The sequence below is a fragment of the Lepisosteus platostomus genome, chromosome 13 (genome assembly GCF_059453375.1).
Source record: "Lepisosteus platostomus isolate fLepPlt1 chromosome 13, fLepPlt1.hap1, whole genome shotgun sequence".
NCBI classification, from domain to species: Eukaryota; Metazoa; Chordata; class Actinopteri; order Semionotiformes; family Lepisosteidae; genus Lepisosteus; species Lepisosteus platostomus.
The window spans coordinates 1,858,475-1,874,821 of record NC_142623.1 but is presented as its reverse complement, the minus strand read 5'-3'; the positions used below and the strand labels follow the sequence as shown (position 1 = coordinate 1,874,821).

Genomic DNA, 16,347 nt, shown 5'->3' with positions numbered 1-16,347 from the left:
ATTCACTGTGGTAAGCAAAAGTACTACACAGCTAAGACAACAGTGGCTTTCAACAGAACTAGTGGCATTAAGCATCCAAGAAAAAACAAATGTATCGGTGGGAAAAGACTAAAAGAAATAATGGAAAACATGTTTTGGAAGGCCAGTGACTACTCATCACTTTGTGAGTCTCCCTTGAGCAGTTTCTGAATTATTCATTCAACAGAGGACTGCAGGAAATAAGGCACTGTGACTAAAACTGAACCATTGAAAGCAAAAACGATCAATGCAGTGTAACCATCCAGTTTTGGATTTGTTTGAGGTTTAAAATATATTTATTATACAGTTTTTTGTTGTGCATTTTTTGTTGTAGCCAGTAGTGTGTGTTGTACTGTTTGTGGTGAGAGTGGGATAAAAGCAATAGCTTTTCCTGCACTGTGTGATTGATTACTTCAAAATCATTTTTGTTTCTGGATGCATTAGAAGAACAAAACGGGATAAGCAGTTACTTTCCATTCAAGAAAAGGAATATGTGATATACCTGAAATAGCAACTAAAGAGGAATAAAAAGGCCGAAAAAAAGAACTCTAGTGTTTAGTAATTAAATGGAAAGGGAACCAACTCACTTTTTCTTTATTAGCTCGTCTTGGTGGCATTCTAGCCTCAGCTATCATGTTTTACTATTATGTCATCCCATGGGCATCAGCTCCTGTTTTACCTTCCCAAGACATTGTTCAGAGATAAGTGTAAATTCACAGTCTGTCGGCACCAACAGTTTTGCTGCTAAATGCAGCCTTGGTATCTGACAACGATCTTGCAGAGCACAGAGATGTGGCTGGCAAAAGTGATGACACTGCTGAATGGCTGCCCACAATTCAGTGGAAGCATTCGCAGCCCTGCTGCCTGCAGCGTTCCCACTAATCCACGATGACCTGCAGGCGCTGGATTCAAACCTCTGACAATTCATTTTTTTCTCTGCACCGCAGATCCAGGTAATCAGCTTTGTGACAGAGCACAACTGGGATTCTCTCGAGGTGTTTGATGGAGGTGACAACACTGACACCTTGCTGGGCAGCTTCTCAGGTGAGACGTGCATCATGACCCAGTTATTGAGCTGACAGTTTAAGTAGCAAGCCACACTGCCAAAAGTCTTTCTTGTATGATGAAAAGTTATGGTGACTTTAGCTATCAATACACCTCTTTCTTAATTTCAGTACAATTAAATGTTACAGATATACAGGCCAAAAATTAAGCAGATATGAATTTGCTGTAAATTACCACATTTATTGTGTAAATATCAATTTGTTTTATTTAAAAGAAATATATATATTGGGTAAAATAAGAGTGCTGCATCTTTTAAAAAAGAACTGGTTAAGAGAAGAAATAATGACTTTATACCCAAACATCTCTTTTTCTTATTTTACCCATTTAAATAATATATGTCATAAGAAATAGCATCTAATATCTCAGATCATGAGCAGTTGCGAATGGTTCCAGCACAGAAGGAAAACAAAAAGTGAAAAATTAATGAGCATCCTTCAAAGCCTCAAGTATAGGACATACAGTACTGTATGTGATGAAGCCTGCCCTGAAACCAAAAACAGACTCCTACATACTTTTTTCCAGGTCATCTTAACTTACTGGTACTGTGTAGATATCTAATGCAAACTTGACAGAGAGTTGCATGTAAAATCCAATTGATTACAGATGGGAAATCCTTTTTTGCTAATGGTAAAAGCTACTTTGTCTGTCTGTGTGTCTTTCAGGTACCACAGTGCCAGCACTGCTGAACAGCACATCCAACCAGCTCTATCTTCACTTCTTTTCCGATATCAGTGTTTCTGCTGCTGGCTTCCACCTGGAATACAAGAGTAAGGCAGAGCGTTTTGGCTATTTGAATACTGGGGGTCTGAATTACTATGTTCTTAGTTATTCTTCTGAACACAGATCCCACAAGCCATTGCCACACAGGCATAGTTTGATAAATCATTCTTCTCTCATAATACTCAATGTCTTTGTTGCTTGGCATTCTTCTTTTTTTCTCTTCTTCGAACTCTGCTTCTTCTAAAAACATTCAGACCTAATCCTTTCCTCTTGTTTCACTTCCCTCTCTTCTCTTCCTGTGTCCTGCTTTCCCCCCCAGCCGTGTCCCTGACTAGCTGCCCAGAGCCTGTGATTCCCAGCAATGGTATGAAAGTAGGGGATCGATACCAGATGAACAACGTGGTGTCTTTCCATTGTGAACCTGGTTACATCCTCCAGGTGAGGAAATGAAAGATCTTACGATTGCACAGCTGTTCCATTACCCTATCACAAGTCCGTTATGCAATGGGAACCTTGAACCTTCTGGTTAATTCATTCCATATACATTCTCTTCTCTCCATCCCCTCTCTCTCTCTCTGAGCAGTGTAAACACAAAAGGAACTAAATAATTCATGTTTCTGTTTCAGGGCCGCTCTCACATCTCTTGTATGCCCGGAACGGTGCGCCGATGGAACTTTCCTCCTCCACTCTGCATCGGTAAAACATCCACCTTGCCTCATGCCTCTTCAGTGAATGATTTAGCAGTCTTTTCAGAATGACAACAAATAATCACAAGTGTGTGTACAGTACTTGTATGCATGAGAGAGTGCAAACAAAATCATTCATCTCATGCACCGACTTATACTGTATAAACTTTCTTGAGTTGTTTGTGGAGGGACTGATCTTTCTGATAAACATTCAACTCTTTCCAATTCAACCAGTGCCCAGTTAACGTTCCTCCTGGAAGACATTGATCGATTTTTGCCTTCAATATTAATGGCAGTGATTAAACCCCTGGCCCCCAGACACTTGATCTTTTTAATGCTATTCCATTGATTTAAGACTGTTTAGCTTTGCGTGTGCTGCTGGTATTCCTTCACCACTGTTGAGGTCAAGACAATATTGCGAATGCATAAAACTTGTAAAATGATCAATTAAAAAAACGGCACTCTGATTCTAACCAACAAATCTTTAAACAGATGCAATGGAAAATGTAAAGTCAATAAAATATTTTATTTGTGGTGTAATGCACATAACTCCACATATCTATATAATGATGTATTTATTTGGAAAATCTGCACATGACTTGACTTGTGATTGTAAAAATCCTAGTATTTTCATTTAAGCTGTTAATGGTTCATATTCAGGTTATCGTTTGAAATTCTATGGCTATACACTTGTGTTTTCACACTGTTCCTTCAAGAAAGATGAGAGCAGTGGAACTGCAACAGAAAACAGAACCTGCATGACAGTTTGCCTGCGTCTGATTTACACACCTAATGAGGAAAACCTACTCTCAGTTAATTGAGCTTGTCACCTGCTCCGATTTGTAAAAGTCTTCAAAGGATTGATGGCGCTTACAGGCATCAGCAGTTCCCTGATTAAAATTTCATAATCCAGCTCTTCTGTTTTATTGTTATAAATTGGAGTTTAACCCTTTTATGACATTGATATTTTTTTTTCTGCTCGAGTCATGAGTTTTCCCATCTAGACACATCAGCAGTGTTGCCCAGGCATTGCAGAGGAAGGGAGTTTTCTTTAATGCTGAAAAATGAGAAATCAAACACTTCGGTTATACTTTATAACTCTATAGTGGCACCTTAAGTGAAACCTCCTTTTGTTGAATTAAAATAGCATTTTTCTTCTTTCTGAAATTTTAAAAAAAAATACTTTAGACGTTTATTCTCCCAGACTTTGAGCATTAGTGACTTTGTATTGAAGGCAATTCCATTAGCATGAAGGTTGGTGGTTCAGGTGCAAGCTATGTCACCAAATACATGCCCTGTCCCTTCTTCTCTCTTTTGTTTTGGCTCCACTGCAGCACCATGTGGGGGGGTCCGGGAGGAAATGGAAGGGATGATCTTGAGCCCAGGGTTCCCAGGAAACTACCCCAGCAACAGCGACTGCACCTGGAGGCTCTACCTGCCTGTGGGCTTTGGTAAGACACTCTTTTCTGGAAGCTCTGAGAGACTGGTAGAGTTAGTTGTCATTTGAGTTTATAGCAATTGAAGGAAGATAGTTAACCACTGGGGCTTTAAAAATTCATTTAAAATTTCACCTTTTGACCTGACTTTATTAAATAAACTATTCTGTGTACTTTCACATGGCCTGATCATTTACCCCTGTCTTGCAGTAAACTTTGTGTTTTGAGTGGTTCTACCTAAAATGCAGTGTGGGGGTTCCTCCAAATTTAGCAATACATGTTTGCATCCAGGCTATGATTACTGTACCGTATTGAACAAGGGAAAGTAAGCTTCTCATAGTTTCACTACCCACTCACTAAAAACATGTTTAATCTTTATATAAGCATAGGAATTGCAGTCAAACCTTGGATTTACACCAACCTCTTAAGCGCAACTCAAAATAAACCCACACAGTACAGACAAAGGTCTGTAACATCATGGTGTTACATAGACATCACTCCGTATGATAGGCTGTAGACATCACTCCTTATGGACTGCCAGGAGTGGGCCAGCCTTTTGGAGATGTGGGCTTAACTGTTATTTGTGGGCTGCATGCATTACACTGAGACTGGAGATGCCGGAGTCTCACAACACATCCAGCCAACTACTTCAAAAGAATGGTCTCTTGACACAATGCATTTGAATGTTTCTGAGAAACCACGACCTTAATCAGGCTTGTTAGAGAGCTAGAGACGTGCTCAAACACATAACTGTGCCAATCACGTAACGGGATACAAGAACTCTTTAAGGATGATATAGATTTTCAGAGTGTGTCCTGCTTTTGCTGGTGCTGTGCAGGTGCCCACATACAATTCCTCAATTTCTCCACGGAGGCCAACCACGACTTCATTGAGATTCGCAATGGCCCCTTTGAAACCAGCTCGGTGATCGGTCGATTTAGTGGACAGGAGCTCCCCCCTTCCCTGCTGACCACCTCCCATGAGACCACGGTGTACTTCCGGAGTGACCACTCCCAGAACAAGCCTGGCTTCCGATTCGAGTACCAGGGTAAGGACAACACCACCTGTCCAGCAGTTGCTACTAACCGTGGCACGTTTATACCTCTTTTTATACCACAATGCTTAAACTGGCAGCAAGTGAGGGTCATACTCTTTTACTGTTTCAATTTGGACAGAGTAAACGTGCACAAGCTACACGTAATGAAAACTTGGTAATTAGATAAATAACAGGAAAAAATCTGCATGAATCCATAATATGTTGGAGTCCCCGAAAAAATGTACATTTGCATTAGTCCTGCAGTCTAGAAAAATGTATCATATATATAGTTCATTTCATAACTCCAGACAGATTGCAGGCTGCTTTCTCCAGAATCAGCCATTTGGAAGAAAGCACGAAGCCATGTGTCACAGGCAACATTCTTTACACAGTAAACCTGGCTTATTTAGTTTAATCTAAAAGGCTGGCCTTCTTTTTTCCAGACTGCACTTCTATTTTTCCCTTTTATCTATCTTAATAAATGTTAAAGGCAGAGTCACTTTTACCAGCCTCATCAGTTGAATCCCTTAGGTTCTGTCTGATTAATTCTGGTTTCACTGTCTCTCAAGGACTTTGAAAGCACATTGATAAAGGGCTGAAGGAAACCTTGAACACGTAGGATAGGGGGAGTGTACTGTTCATGCAGTAATTATGGATATCCCTGGCGGTACATCTGAGGTTGTTCACAAATGTGTCAGAAGTCAATGTCAGTACTTTAGCTTGGAATGTGGAAGGCTGTAGGGTAGTACTTACAGTAAATTACAGAAATTGTACTGGGCTCTTGATTACTTGATGATGTAACACTGGATTAGTTTGCAATTAAATATCTACAATATTTCGTCCCTTGCTAGTCAATCTAAATTCGTTTTTTTTATCAGCTTACGAACTGCAGGAGTGTCCTGACCCAGAGCCCTTTCAACATGGCGCGGTGATAGGTGCTGGGTATAATGTTGGCCAGTCCATTTCCTTTGAATGCCACCCAGGGTACCAGCTTGTTGGGCATGCCATCCTAACCTGCCAGCACGGCACCAACCGCAACTGGGACCAGCCCTTCCCCAGATGCGAAGGTAAGAGCTGTCCTGAACCCCAATTCCTTTCCGTGACCCAGCAAGGTCCAGTTCGTCAGGAATGCAGTGTTCGGCTGAGATCCCAACCTCATGCCTTGGAAAGCTGGTGATGTCAGAATGCCTTTCTATGTGTACGTATTTCTTGAGCTGCAACTTTTTTAGAGCAGCAAAGCCACGTAAAAAGGGTTAATAGAGCAATTAGGAATCCACATAAGTGAAAAATGGGACACAATATATTTTTACTGAAGTACTGTTTTTTCAGTAATACCCATTGAGAGATACACAGCAGAGCGTTTTATAAAGGTATATATACTGTAAAAACTCAAGCCTTCGCTAGATAATGATTGTCAAAAATAAATTATCTTAAAGAGCAAAACTGCAAAAAAGTAAATGATCTAAAAAAATGTCTTAATTGTTAAATACCCTTGTGCATAAATACATATTGTAAACTAGAATATGAAAGAAGAACAGGAAACTGTTTTTCCTGTTTTTTTTTCATAGAGCTTTTCGCTGCTTAGGGAAAGCTAGATGAAGCATGCAGCATGGTGACTCTGGAGGGCTGGAGTCATGCACCAGTTCTCTGTGTCAGCATTGATATTCTACCCTGCAGCGCAGCTGAAGTGGGTTAGTAAACCTTATGGGTTGGATATTTGGAGGATTCAGATGAGCCGGATTTTGTCTGGTAAAATGGACCTTGACTTAACAGATATTCATCCTGTTACAGTCAAAGGCTTGCTCCTGGGTAACGCATTAAGCACATACTCAATTAAATTATGTTTGGGCATATGTTTATTTTGGTGCGAGGGGGTGGGCATGTTAGGTAGCTGGAATCTCCCAGTTTTCTGGAGCCTCCTAGTTGGTGCGGTTTCTGTGCAACTCAACTTAAAGAATCAAGACTTTTTTAAAAATCAGATCCTTACCACAGAGATTTTGTCCCAGCTGGGTAATTTTAGGCATTTTTAATTGTTTAAAAACTAGTTTAACCCCCCCCCCCCCACCCATGCTATCTGAATTTCTACAGTTCAAAATGTGATTCCTTTCAGGGAATGCCGTCTAAGATATCTATTAAACCTGACCCAAATCTGCTGTTCTGTCTGTGTGGCCTCCTTCTCAGAACACCAGTTTCCAGCTTCCTGACCAACCAGCTGGGTCATTATTTTTGTACTTTCCTCCTCTAAGTCCATTCATCTATTTTCTAACTGCTTTATGCAGCACAGGGTTGCAGGGGAGCCAGAGTCTATCTCAACAAGCAACAGGTGTAAGGCAGGGTACAACCTGGATGGGACGCTAGTCCGTCGCAGGGCAGACACACAAAGATGCAAAATCACTCCAGGGCCAATTTTCCCGGAAGCCAATTAACCTACCAGTGTGTCTGTAGACCGTGTAGGGAAACCTACAGGAACAGGGGGAGAACATACGGTACAAACTCCAAACTCCATGCAAAGAGCACCCCAGAAATTGAACTGGATGACAACACTGCAAATCACTGAGCCACTGTGCCTCTCTCCTCCTCTTAATTCGAACCCTTTTTAAGCTTTTCTCAACAAAGATGGATTGCTTCCAGCTCTCACTAAATTAAGTCTAATTTCGTTATTGCCTTTCCCTTAGATGCTTGACAGGGCTTCCTTAGTTCTGAGTTTGCCCTGGCTCTCTGCCACTGGCTTTGCTGGGAGGTGGAAGAGTTCCAAGAACATTATCTCACTCTAATGTTAGGGAGCAAGTGTTCACTGAAGCACGTTGGAAAATCAGTGCGTGATTTAGTGTTGTGTCCTTCTATGTAAAACAACACTGCCTGGAGTTTTCATCCACCCTGCAGTGTATTATCTTCAAGGGCTCCTTTTCTATGTTTTAAATCCTATTTATAAAGTGTAGGCATGCAGACACATCTGTGTTTTGAAGAGTTAAATCCCTTGGGACCCCTAGACTGAAAGCAGTACTTAGCAAACCTACAGTTCCCTGTGTGAAGCATGGTGTTACCACCTTGTGAAAAAAAAACAGCAATAAATTATTACACTTAAATTAATCAATATAGTAAGGAAAAGAGTTTCTTATTAAAATGATTCTGTGCATTTGCATAATACTTATCATCCCAAAATGCTTTAGGTATAGAAACCCACTTCATCCACCGCTGAAGTGCAGAACCAGCACTCACCCAGTGTGAAGCAGCCCCAGTACACAGCAGACCAGGTGGAGTGAGACATTCTTCATCCACTCAATTAAGAGGGAATTCCTGGACCTGCACTTTAGCCTGGACACCAGAGTTAACACCTTTGTTCCTTCTGAAGGCACCATGGGCTTTGACCAGCTAGTCAGGGTTTTGATTATTGTCTTATTTGACTGTTGCAGCGTTTTCATGATTTTCGGGCCACATGTGGCAGCGCAGTTGCCAGCATGTGAGCTCAGACAGGTGAGGTAATCTTAGCTCGGTCTTGATAGCTTGACACTAAGGTTCCCACCAACTGTCCTTCCAGCAGTCTGCTATAGGAAATAAATATCATGGCTGAGGAGTGATACTCAATACGGCATGTTTATAATCAATGAAGTGATCAATATTTCATTTAGCAGGTAAGTCAACTGTGGGGGGATTTGAATGGAAAATAACCTGTTCTGCGTGTTTTCCCCTGTGTTCAGAGACTAAAAGAAAAAAAAATTGCAAATCCATGTGATGCTTGGCGATTTTTAACCCTCCTGCTTTAGCTTATAAAACATTCTACCCCAGTTCCCAACTCTGGTCCTAGAGGAACTGCGTTTTTTTAGATTTTGCTCAAGCCAAGTTATTAATCACAGACTAATTGATTTCAGTTTTCTATTTGAGGGATATTTGTGCAGTACATTTGTTTTCAGCTCTTAAAAAGTAAAGTGGGATTTGCACAGGGTTTCAGAACTACAGTACCCTCATTCAGGCATGTTTCTTGAAATGTAACCAATTTGACTTCTCTTGAAAGGAACACATGCTCATTGCAGGACATATTCCCACTTCTGTCTGTTTATCAGCAATTGATCAATGAGTAAGAGTTGCTTATTCCCCCCCAAAAAAACAAGGATGGTCGAGAGGCTGCACAAAGTTCTGTATGCTGAATATCCTGGAAACAACTTGTACCCTTGTCGAAGAATATTTTGACACTCAGAACTGACCAAAGAAATATGTTCATTAAAAGTCTAAACAAGCAAGCAGATCAATTAAGCCATCAATTAGCACTGGAGATTTAGAGCTCAGTTGGAAAGCCAGCAGTGTTCCTGTAAGACCAGGGTCAGGATGCACTGTTCTACACTTTAGTTAATTACGATTGTAATCTATAAGCCTTAGAACCACATTACCATGAAATAAGTTTTCAAAATGTGAGAAGGGTTCTCTTTGAACGAGACTTTTCCGGAGTCTATTTTAATTTATTTATAGCCACACACTAAGATTGTCATTTTTGGGAGTTTTGCAAGTGCCTTCTCAGTAAATTGTCCATCTCACAAGTATGAAAACCTCAAAACCAGTTTGCAGACATGGACCACAACTTGTTTTGCTTGCTAACAAAACAGCAGCGTGTCTCTTCTGCAATTTGAAGCTCAGTGCTTGAGTGGGAGCAATGGAGACTGCGTTTAAATTGTTCACTGTTCCCCAGGGCTCAGTTCTCATACATGGTGTGCACTCTACAAGAGCACATCTCCTCTAATGCTCCCTAATGCCCTGGGCCTCCCGCCTCCTCCCAGACTGACTGCTGCTGGGATAAGGTTGTGCCCTTATCTTTCCCAAACATTCTGACAGAGTTCTTACTGCTAACAGGCTTTAAAGCTAATCTCTAGTCCCCAACGAGAGCTCCTTTCACCACTTCCTCCCCCTCCCATCAGCCTTTGTATTTATTTATTCATGGCGTTTTATTTATTTCATTTGTAGCGCCCTGCGGAGGCAACATAACAGCCGACAATGGGACCATTTTTTCACCGGGTTATCCGAACGAATACCCCAGCTCCGCCGACTGCGTATGGCTGATCACTGTAGCCCATGGGCATGGAGTCCACATCAATCTCACTTTAGTGCACGTCCCGGGTCCGAACAATTTCATCACCATTTGGTAAGTGTCGCGATGCGTAGTCTAGGACCCTATGCAGACGGTATAATCTGGAAGTGACTGGAATAAGACTTCAAGGGAAACACAGCAGGAGCAGGACGGGATGGCAGACAGGGGGCGTGACGGCTGTGATCTGGTGCTCGGGGGGCGTGGCACAGGCGAACAGGTTCAAAACAGTCCAAATAGGGAAACCAGGGCGCAGTCCAATATCCCAAACTGGGAGGTCCACCCAAGACGAAGACAAGAATAAAAACAAGGAACGGGGTCATGGAACCAGGAACAAAGAAGTTAAAAATAGACTGACGAGGTCAGGCGCTCCGAGCCCCGGACCCAGATGGTCAGGACGTCGTTCGGAAGCCTGTGCCCTCAAGCCGTGGACGTGGAGCTAGGCGGCCTCCGGGCGTCCGTCTTCCAATGCACAGCCAGGAGTAGCGAGAGCGCCTGGCTTAAATAAGGAGGGACAAACAGAGGAAAGGTGCATGTTATCAACTAAAATACGAAAGGGCCGGAGTGCCCTTCAGAGGAGGGATTACGATCGTGACAGTAAGGCAGTGAGCGAGCAGGTCAATGCTGAAAATGATTGCTTAGCAACGGGTCAAAGATTTCTGATTCTGCCTGTTTTTCTCTTCATTATCTACGTCTTTTGCATCTATAGACAGATAGCAGTACTGAATAGGATGGGAGTGGTGTTTAGCCGTCACTGTTTGCCACTTCTGAACATGTACTGTACCAGGAGTGTTCACCCAATGTTTCCTCTATGGGCTACTTCAGAATAGACACATGGGTTTTCTTTTTTGTGTTCCGTTTCACAAGCTATGGTAGAGCCGCATTTCACACTCTGTCCAGAGACACTGTGGTCCACCGCTTAGGAGATCTCCAGGGTCCTTTTTTGAGAGGGAGACAGATGGTTTTGTAGAAAAAATGGGTGTTTCAGGAATATCGGCCAATTGTGTTGCATCCCTTTTCCTTAATGAATCTTCCAAGAGGAAGCTGGTTTCCTCAGGGAACCACTGAGGAAGGAGGCTAGATCTTTCTCCATCATTCACTTAAAGCGTCGTTTTACTACTGTAAAACTCAGGGGGATATGGACTTGCGATAGGAGTGTTTTTCCCTCAGAGACAGGAGAATATGGAGCCTTGAATCTTCATGTTTTGTGTGCCCTTCCGAACTGTGGGTGGTAGCGTCTGATGACAAAGTTCTACAAGTGGTAAGAGTGAGACATTCTGACAGGAGATGCTAGAAAATCCCCCTCACACAGTTGGGACACCTAAAAACTGTGTGCATGCACAAATTCTCACAGTTGTCCTTTTCCTTCATAATGACGAGTCAATGTAATGCCTCTGTGCTACATTGAAGCTGAGTATGTGAGTGGCAGTGTATGATTATCCAAAATCAGGTTTTTGGGGGTCACACTGAATTTACCACTTATTTCATCCTGAGTCTCCAGTCAACCATTATTTTAACTGGGCCTATTTATCATTTCCCACGTTTTTGGCAGATGGTGATCCTAAGAATTCTTTCGGGATCTCCAGGCCCAGAGTTGTGACCTCCTGTTCTCATTCTGTTTCATGTGTTTTACAGGAGCACATCTCTGCAGATTAATCTGTCTGGTAAACTGTCCATTAAGCAAGTTAGAAGGAACAAAAGAAAAATGTTCTGTTGTACTTTTCCAGGGATGGTCCTCAGGAGACGGCCCAGAAACTAGGAGTGTTCAGCGGGAACAAAGTTGTAGAATGTCCCAGCAGCACCACCAACCAGGTCCTCATCCGTTTCCGTAGCGACGCAGAAAAAGGAGGTCTCTTCAGTATCAGCTACCAAGGTCTGCGACTCCCCCCCACCTCCAAGGTTTCACAGCTCCTGGATTTGGCTATTCAAAAATAGCAATTAAAATGCTTGCCTTAATTTTCTTTCATTTTAGCTTACCTCCTCCAGTTTTGTCTACCACCACCCATTGTCCCAAACGCTGAAATCCTGATGGCCAGCAAAGAGTTCAAAATAGGTAACTATGCCTTTCAAAATGCACTCATTGGTCCCCTGTAAGCTCAATATTTGTTGGGTAGCTGCCTTTTCTAACGTTTTTCAATTAATAATTAGGGTGATGCTGAAAAGCTGCTTTAGTGTGCTAGAAACACAGGCTGAGAGTTAATTTTCTGGCTGGCCAGGACTCATTAATAATACTCCCAGAATAGAAAGAAAAACCTAGCCTCATTCCTGTTTGTCATTCCAGCTATTTCTGTGGAAGGCAGCAGAGCAGAAATGCTGAAGTGGGTGACTTTGGAGTGACTTCTTGCAGCCATTAATTATATCAACCATGTTTTAAGTGAAATTGTTTTACAGTTTTATCACATTTTCTTTTGCTAACAGGTTTTCTCCCTCCGTCTCTGTCTCAAGTATGGAATATTATTACAGACCTGAGTAGTTAGGGAGTGAAATATCGTTTTTGAACTCTGCCTGTTGTGTTGGTAAATTAAGAGATTAATATCTCCTGGATTAGAAAACATGTTAAATGTTTCTCGTTGATTGAGCATCCAGATACTCTTTCTTGCTTTCATATGATTTGGAAACTGTTCCGTATATGTTTTCTGAAAGAGAAAATTAAATCAACAGTTTTTTTTATTAGTTTTAATTAGAAAATTATTAAGTCACAATTGGATTCTAGAGGGTTATAAGAGATGGAGTATTTGTAATGTATTGTTTGCTTATTTATCAATTAGTCTATCTACAGTAGCTGCTGTCTTTATATTGAGTGAGCTGTTTATTCATTCCTCTGTTTGTTTATTTGACTTTGGAATTAGTGTCTTGGTCTGATTCACAGAAATTGAGAGAAATTGAAAAGATCAATTCAGGTCTGATCTAGTTACAAAAATTAGGTTCAACTAAACACATCTCGCTTGGCTGAGCAATGATCTTGGAGCACCAAACGGGCTCCAGTGTGCCAGTGTGGTGAAGGTATGACTGAGAGGGCAAGGTCTTCTGTTTTTTTGGCATTCTCCAGTTCCAGCAGAATGGTGGCGCAGGGCTGTAGAAGGTCCAGAACTGGTGCAGGCAGACAGACTTTGAGTGTCCTCAGAATACAGAAAGGCTTCTCACATGTGCCAGTTACGGGCAGTCCCTCGCAGTAGAGGACGGGCATTTTTGCTAATTGATTATACAGCACATTAAGTAAGTTAATTTAGTGCTTAACTGTTGGGCCCCCCTGGAAGGGGAAAAAAGAAAAACAGCTTTAGTGGGCTATGGTTAGCATTGCTGCCTAGCAGTGCTGGAGCCCTGTGTGACCTGGGCTGCTATCTGCGTGGAGATTTTATATTCTCCCCATGTTCGCATGGGTTTCCTCTGGGTGCTCCTGTTTCCTCTAACAATCCACAGATATATGTTTAGGCTAATTGACTATTGAGATATTTGGCCTGTGTGTGAGTGTGTATGCCTGTGTCTGATTCTGTGTGTTCTCTGTGTTGGACTGGTGTCCTATCCAAGATCTGCCCTGCCTTCCACCCATTGCTTGCTTGGATAGGTTCTGTTCCCCCACAACTCTGAATTGTATGAAGTAGTTAGAAAATGTATGGATGGCAACAATTACATTTCTGGCAAGTCTCTGAAGTGGATGTGTTTCGTCATTCCAATGAAAGCGCAAAAAAATTAAATGCCTAATCTCTATTCAATTTTATTTGAAGGTAAGAAAATACTCTTAAAAACGCAAAGTTAGAAATTCATCAGGGGTGAATTGCTCACCTTTGGGTGGAGCAAAAGACCCGCTAGATTTCAGCCTTGTCCCAGAAATGTTGTTTATGTTTTTTATCTGCTATTGTAAGTATAAATTTAGAAGATCTTAATTTATGTCATCCTGTGATTCGATTATTCACTTCAAGACATTCTCTCTGGACCAGATACAGTACTTCTCATTTTTTTGACTAAGTTAATTGCGTGTTCTCTGCAGGGGACATTGTGCGCTACAGGTGCTTGCCTGGATACCAGCTGAGTGGCAACGATATTCTTACCTGTCGACTGGGGACTCACCTGGACTTTGAAGGCCCCCTGCCATCCTGTGAAGGTAAGGAAGCCTGTCTGTCAGGGGTGGCCCTTAGAGCCAGGTATGAGTTTTTTTAAATGCACAGAATAATAAGATACTGACCGATTGCTCAGGCTTTTTTTCTTCAAATTATTATTTTTTCCCCATTTTCCCTGTCCCATTCTCTGTTTTTCTGAAATGTAGCAGTAGAAGTATTGATGGGAAAGCTGCTGTGCTGTTGAACCAGAGCCTCTGTCGTGGAGAGATATGTTAAGCTTTGCACCAGAAAACAAAACAAAACAAAAAAACAAATTGAGAAAAAAGTGATCATGATGTTTGCTTAAGCATTGAAACAAGTTCTTCTGCTGGACATCTCCCATAGAGTATCACACTTGGTAGTTATGTAACAGAAAACCCAAACAGCTTCCTCTCTCTCTTTCTATTCATATGGGGCTCAGTCCCATTCTTTGTTTTGTTTATTTTTGTTCTTTATATTGTCTTTGTCTTCGTTAAATCACACTATCAACCAAAGTGGCCTCCCCTCCACACGCACCTACACCCAGTACCTCACTGAATCCCTCTTTCCGGAGCCCCAGCAACCTGGGTGCTGTCACAGCCACTCCAACGGCATTCAATCAGGAGGCCTGTCGAGGAGACTGGGAGAGGGGGCTGAAGCGGCAGGGGGGAAGTGAGGGGGCGCTGTGTCTGTTTTGCGGGTCCCCGGCAGTGGGAGAGCGCAGCGTACGCGCGAGGCGCCGGCGAGGGAGAGGGGGAGACGGAGCGTCGGCTGTGGTGCAGTGCCTCGCGGAGCACCAGAACGGGAGCGAGGGCTCATTGAAATGCAGAGGATAGCCAGGCTGCAGCTGCACCTATCAAATCACAGCCTTTTCACAGCTCCTCGCCGGAGAGAGAGGCACCCCACTCCCCTCTCTCCCCTCTCTCCAGCAGCAGATGGATCGCTTTGATATGATCTGCCCTCTTCACCAGACCCATCCCGTTCTGAGGCAGGAAGTGCCTGGGCTTTCTGGTTTTGAAACCTACTGAAGCAGCCATAATTAGAACACATGCCCACAGGCATTCATACACATCAGCAGAATAGTCTGCAACATTGTATTAGAATCTAATTTGATTTTTATTATTATTCTTCAAATGCTGCTCTTGTATGTGGGATGAGTCCTTTTTTGGCAACACCCTCGCACCTGGTTAGCGTGCAGTGTAGGTTGCATTTATAAGCAGCAGTGAAGCCCTGAACCTGAGTCATCTTAATATCACCCCCTCTTCCCACATGCTTCCCACTCCTGATACACTACAGTGTTCTCTGTCTAGTCGAAATCCGAAACTCTCAATTACCCCAGTGCTGCTCAGACTGTCTATTCCCTACACTCTCACCCCCCACCAAAGTTCCCTTCCTTTTGAAAGTCTTAATATTTGAACAAGGATTTATAGTCTGTGTGCCCCCCGTCCATCAACACACACACACACCAGCACAGAACAGAGCTTGAAGATCTGTCCTGTCTCCATGGTGACAATGATAACCTGGCATGATTTTTCCTCTAGTCCTTGTGAACATTAGAGTGCTTTCCCACTACAGCACATGCTTCACATTTTTTGTGTGTTTGTTCATTTAACAACTTCACACAATATCAAACAGAACCTTGTGCTGAAGAGGGAAATTTGCTCCTTTTTCTTTATTTATCTTTATTTATCTTCAGCAGAGTAGCATTTGACATCTCCTGTCATGGTATACAGTTAGTACATACAGATAGGATTTAATTTCCCTCAAATTGCCCTGAAACACATACAACTGATTGTCCTTTGTGGTTTCAATGACCTATCTGTAGTTACACTGCATCATTTCAAATGGTGTCAGAATTCTTTGCTAAAGATTCACTACTGTGCATGATGGTAAATTTAGAGTAGGGAAAAGCATAGCATTGTAAAGCATGAAAAGACATGGTCAAGGAATTAAACAATCTATGGGAAAGCATAACAAAGTAAAATCAATTCATGTTAAGTCCTCGTCAAAGTACCATGCAATTTCCATTGTGTTAAAATGTTCAGAAGGGATGCCTCAGCAGTAAAGGAGAGGAGTAATTGCATTATTGCTTCTCCCCCTGTCTGTGTGTCTCATGGAGAGCAAGTTGGGGGTATGTAAAAAGACAAATTCCTCATACAAGAAATTGTATATGGGCAATAAAGTGATCTTATCTTATATTATCGTATCATATCTTATCTTATTATTAACTACTTGT

General features: G+C 42.2%; 1 protein-coding gene across 1 annotated transcript in view; it reads left to right on the top strand.

The window, feature by feature from the left end:
* Positions 1–16,347, top strand: part of csmd2 (CUB and Sushi multiple domains 2) — a 269,206-nt gene that overhangs the window by 209,757 nt on the left and 43,102 nt on the right. Inside the window, exons 36-46 of the mRNA XM_088602480.1 lie at positions 966–1,062; positions 1,746–1,850; positions 2,123–2,241; positions 2,430–2,499; positions 3,824–3,940; positions 4,764–4,973; positions 5,840–6,028; positions 9,915–10,092; positions 11,763–11,908; positions 12,008–12,088; positions 14,024–14,137. Of these exons, the coding sequence (XP_088458606.1) occupies positions 966–1,062; positions 1,746–1,850; positions 2,123–2,241; positions 2,430–2,499; positions 3,824–3,940; positions 4,764–4,973; positions 5,840–6,028; positions 9,915–10,092; positions 11,763–11,908; positions 12,008–12,088; positions 14,024–14,137 (1,426 nt within the window). The remainder of the gene's footprint in view (positions 1–965; positions 1,063–1,745; positions 1,851–2,122; positions 2,242–2,429; positions 2,500–3,823; positions 3,941–4,763; positions 4,974–5,839; positions 6,029–9,914; positions 10,093–11,762; positions 11,909–12,007; positions 12,089–14,023; positions 14,138–16,347) is intronic.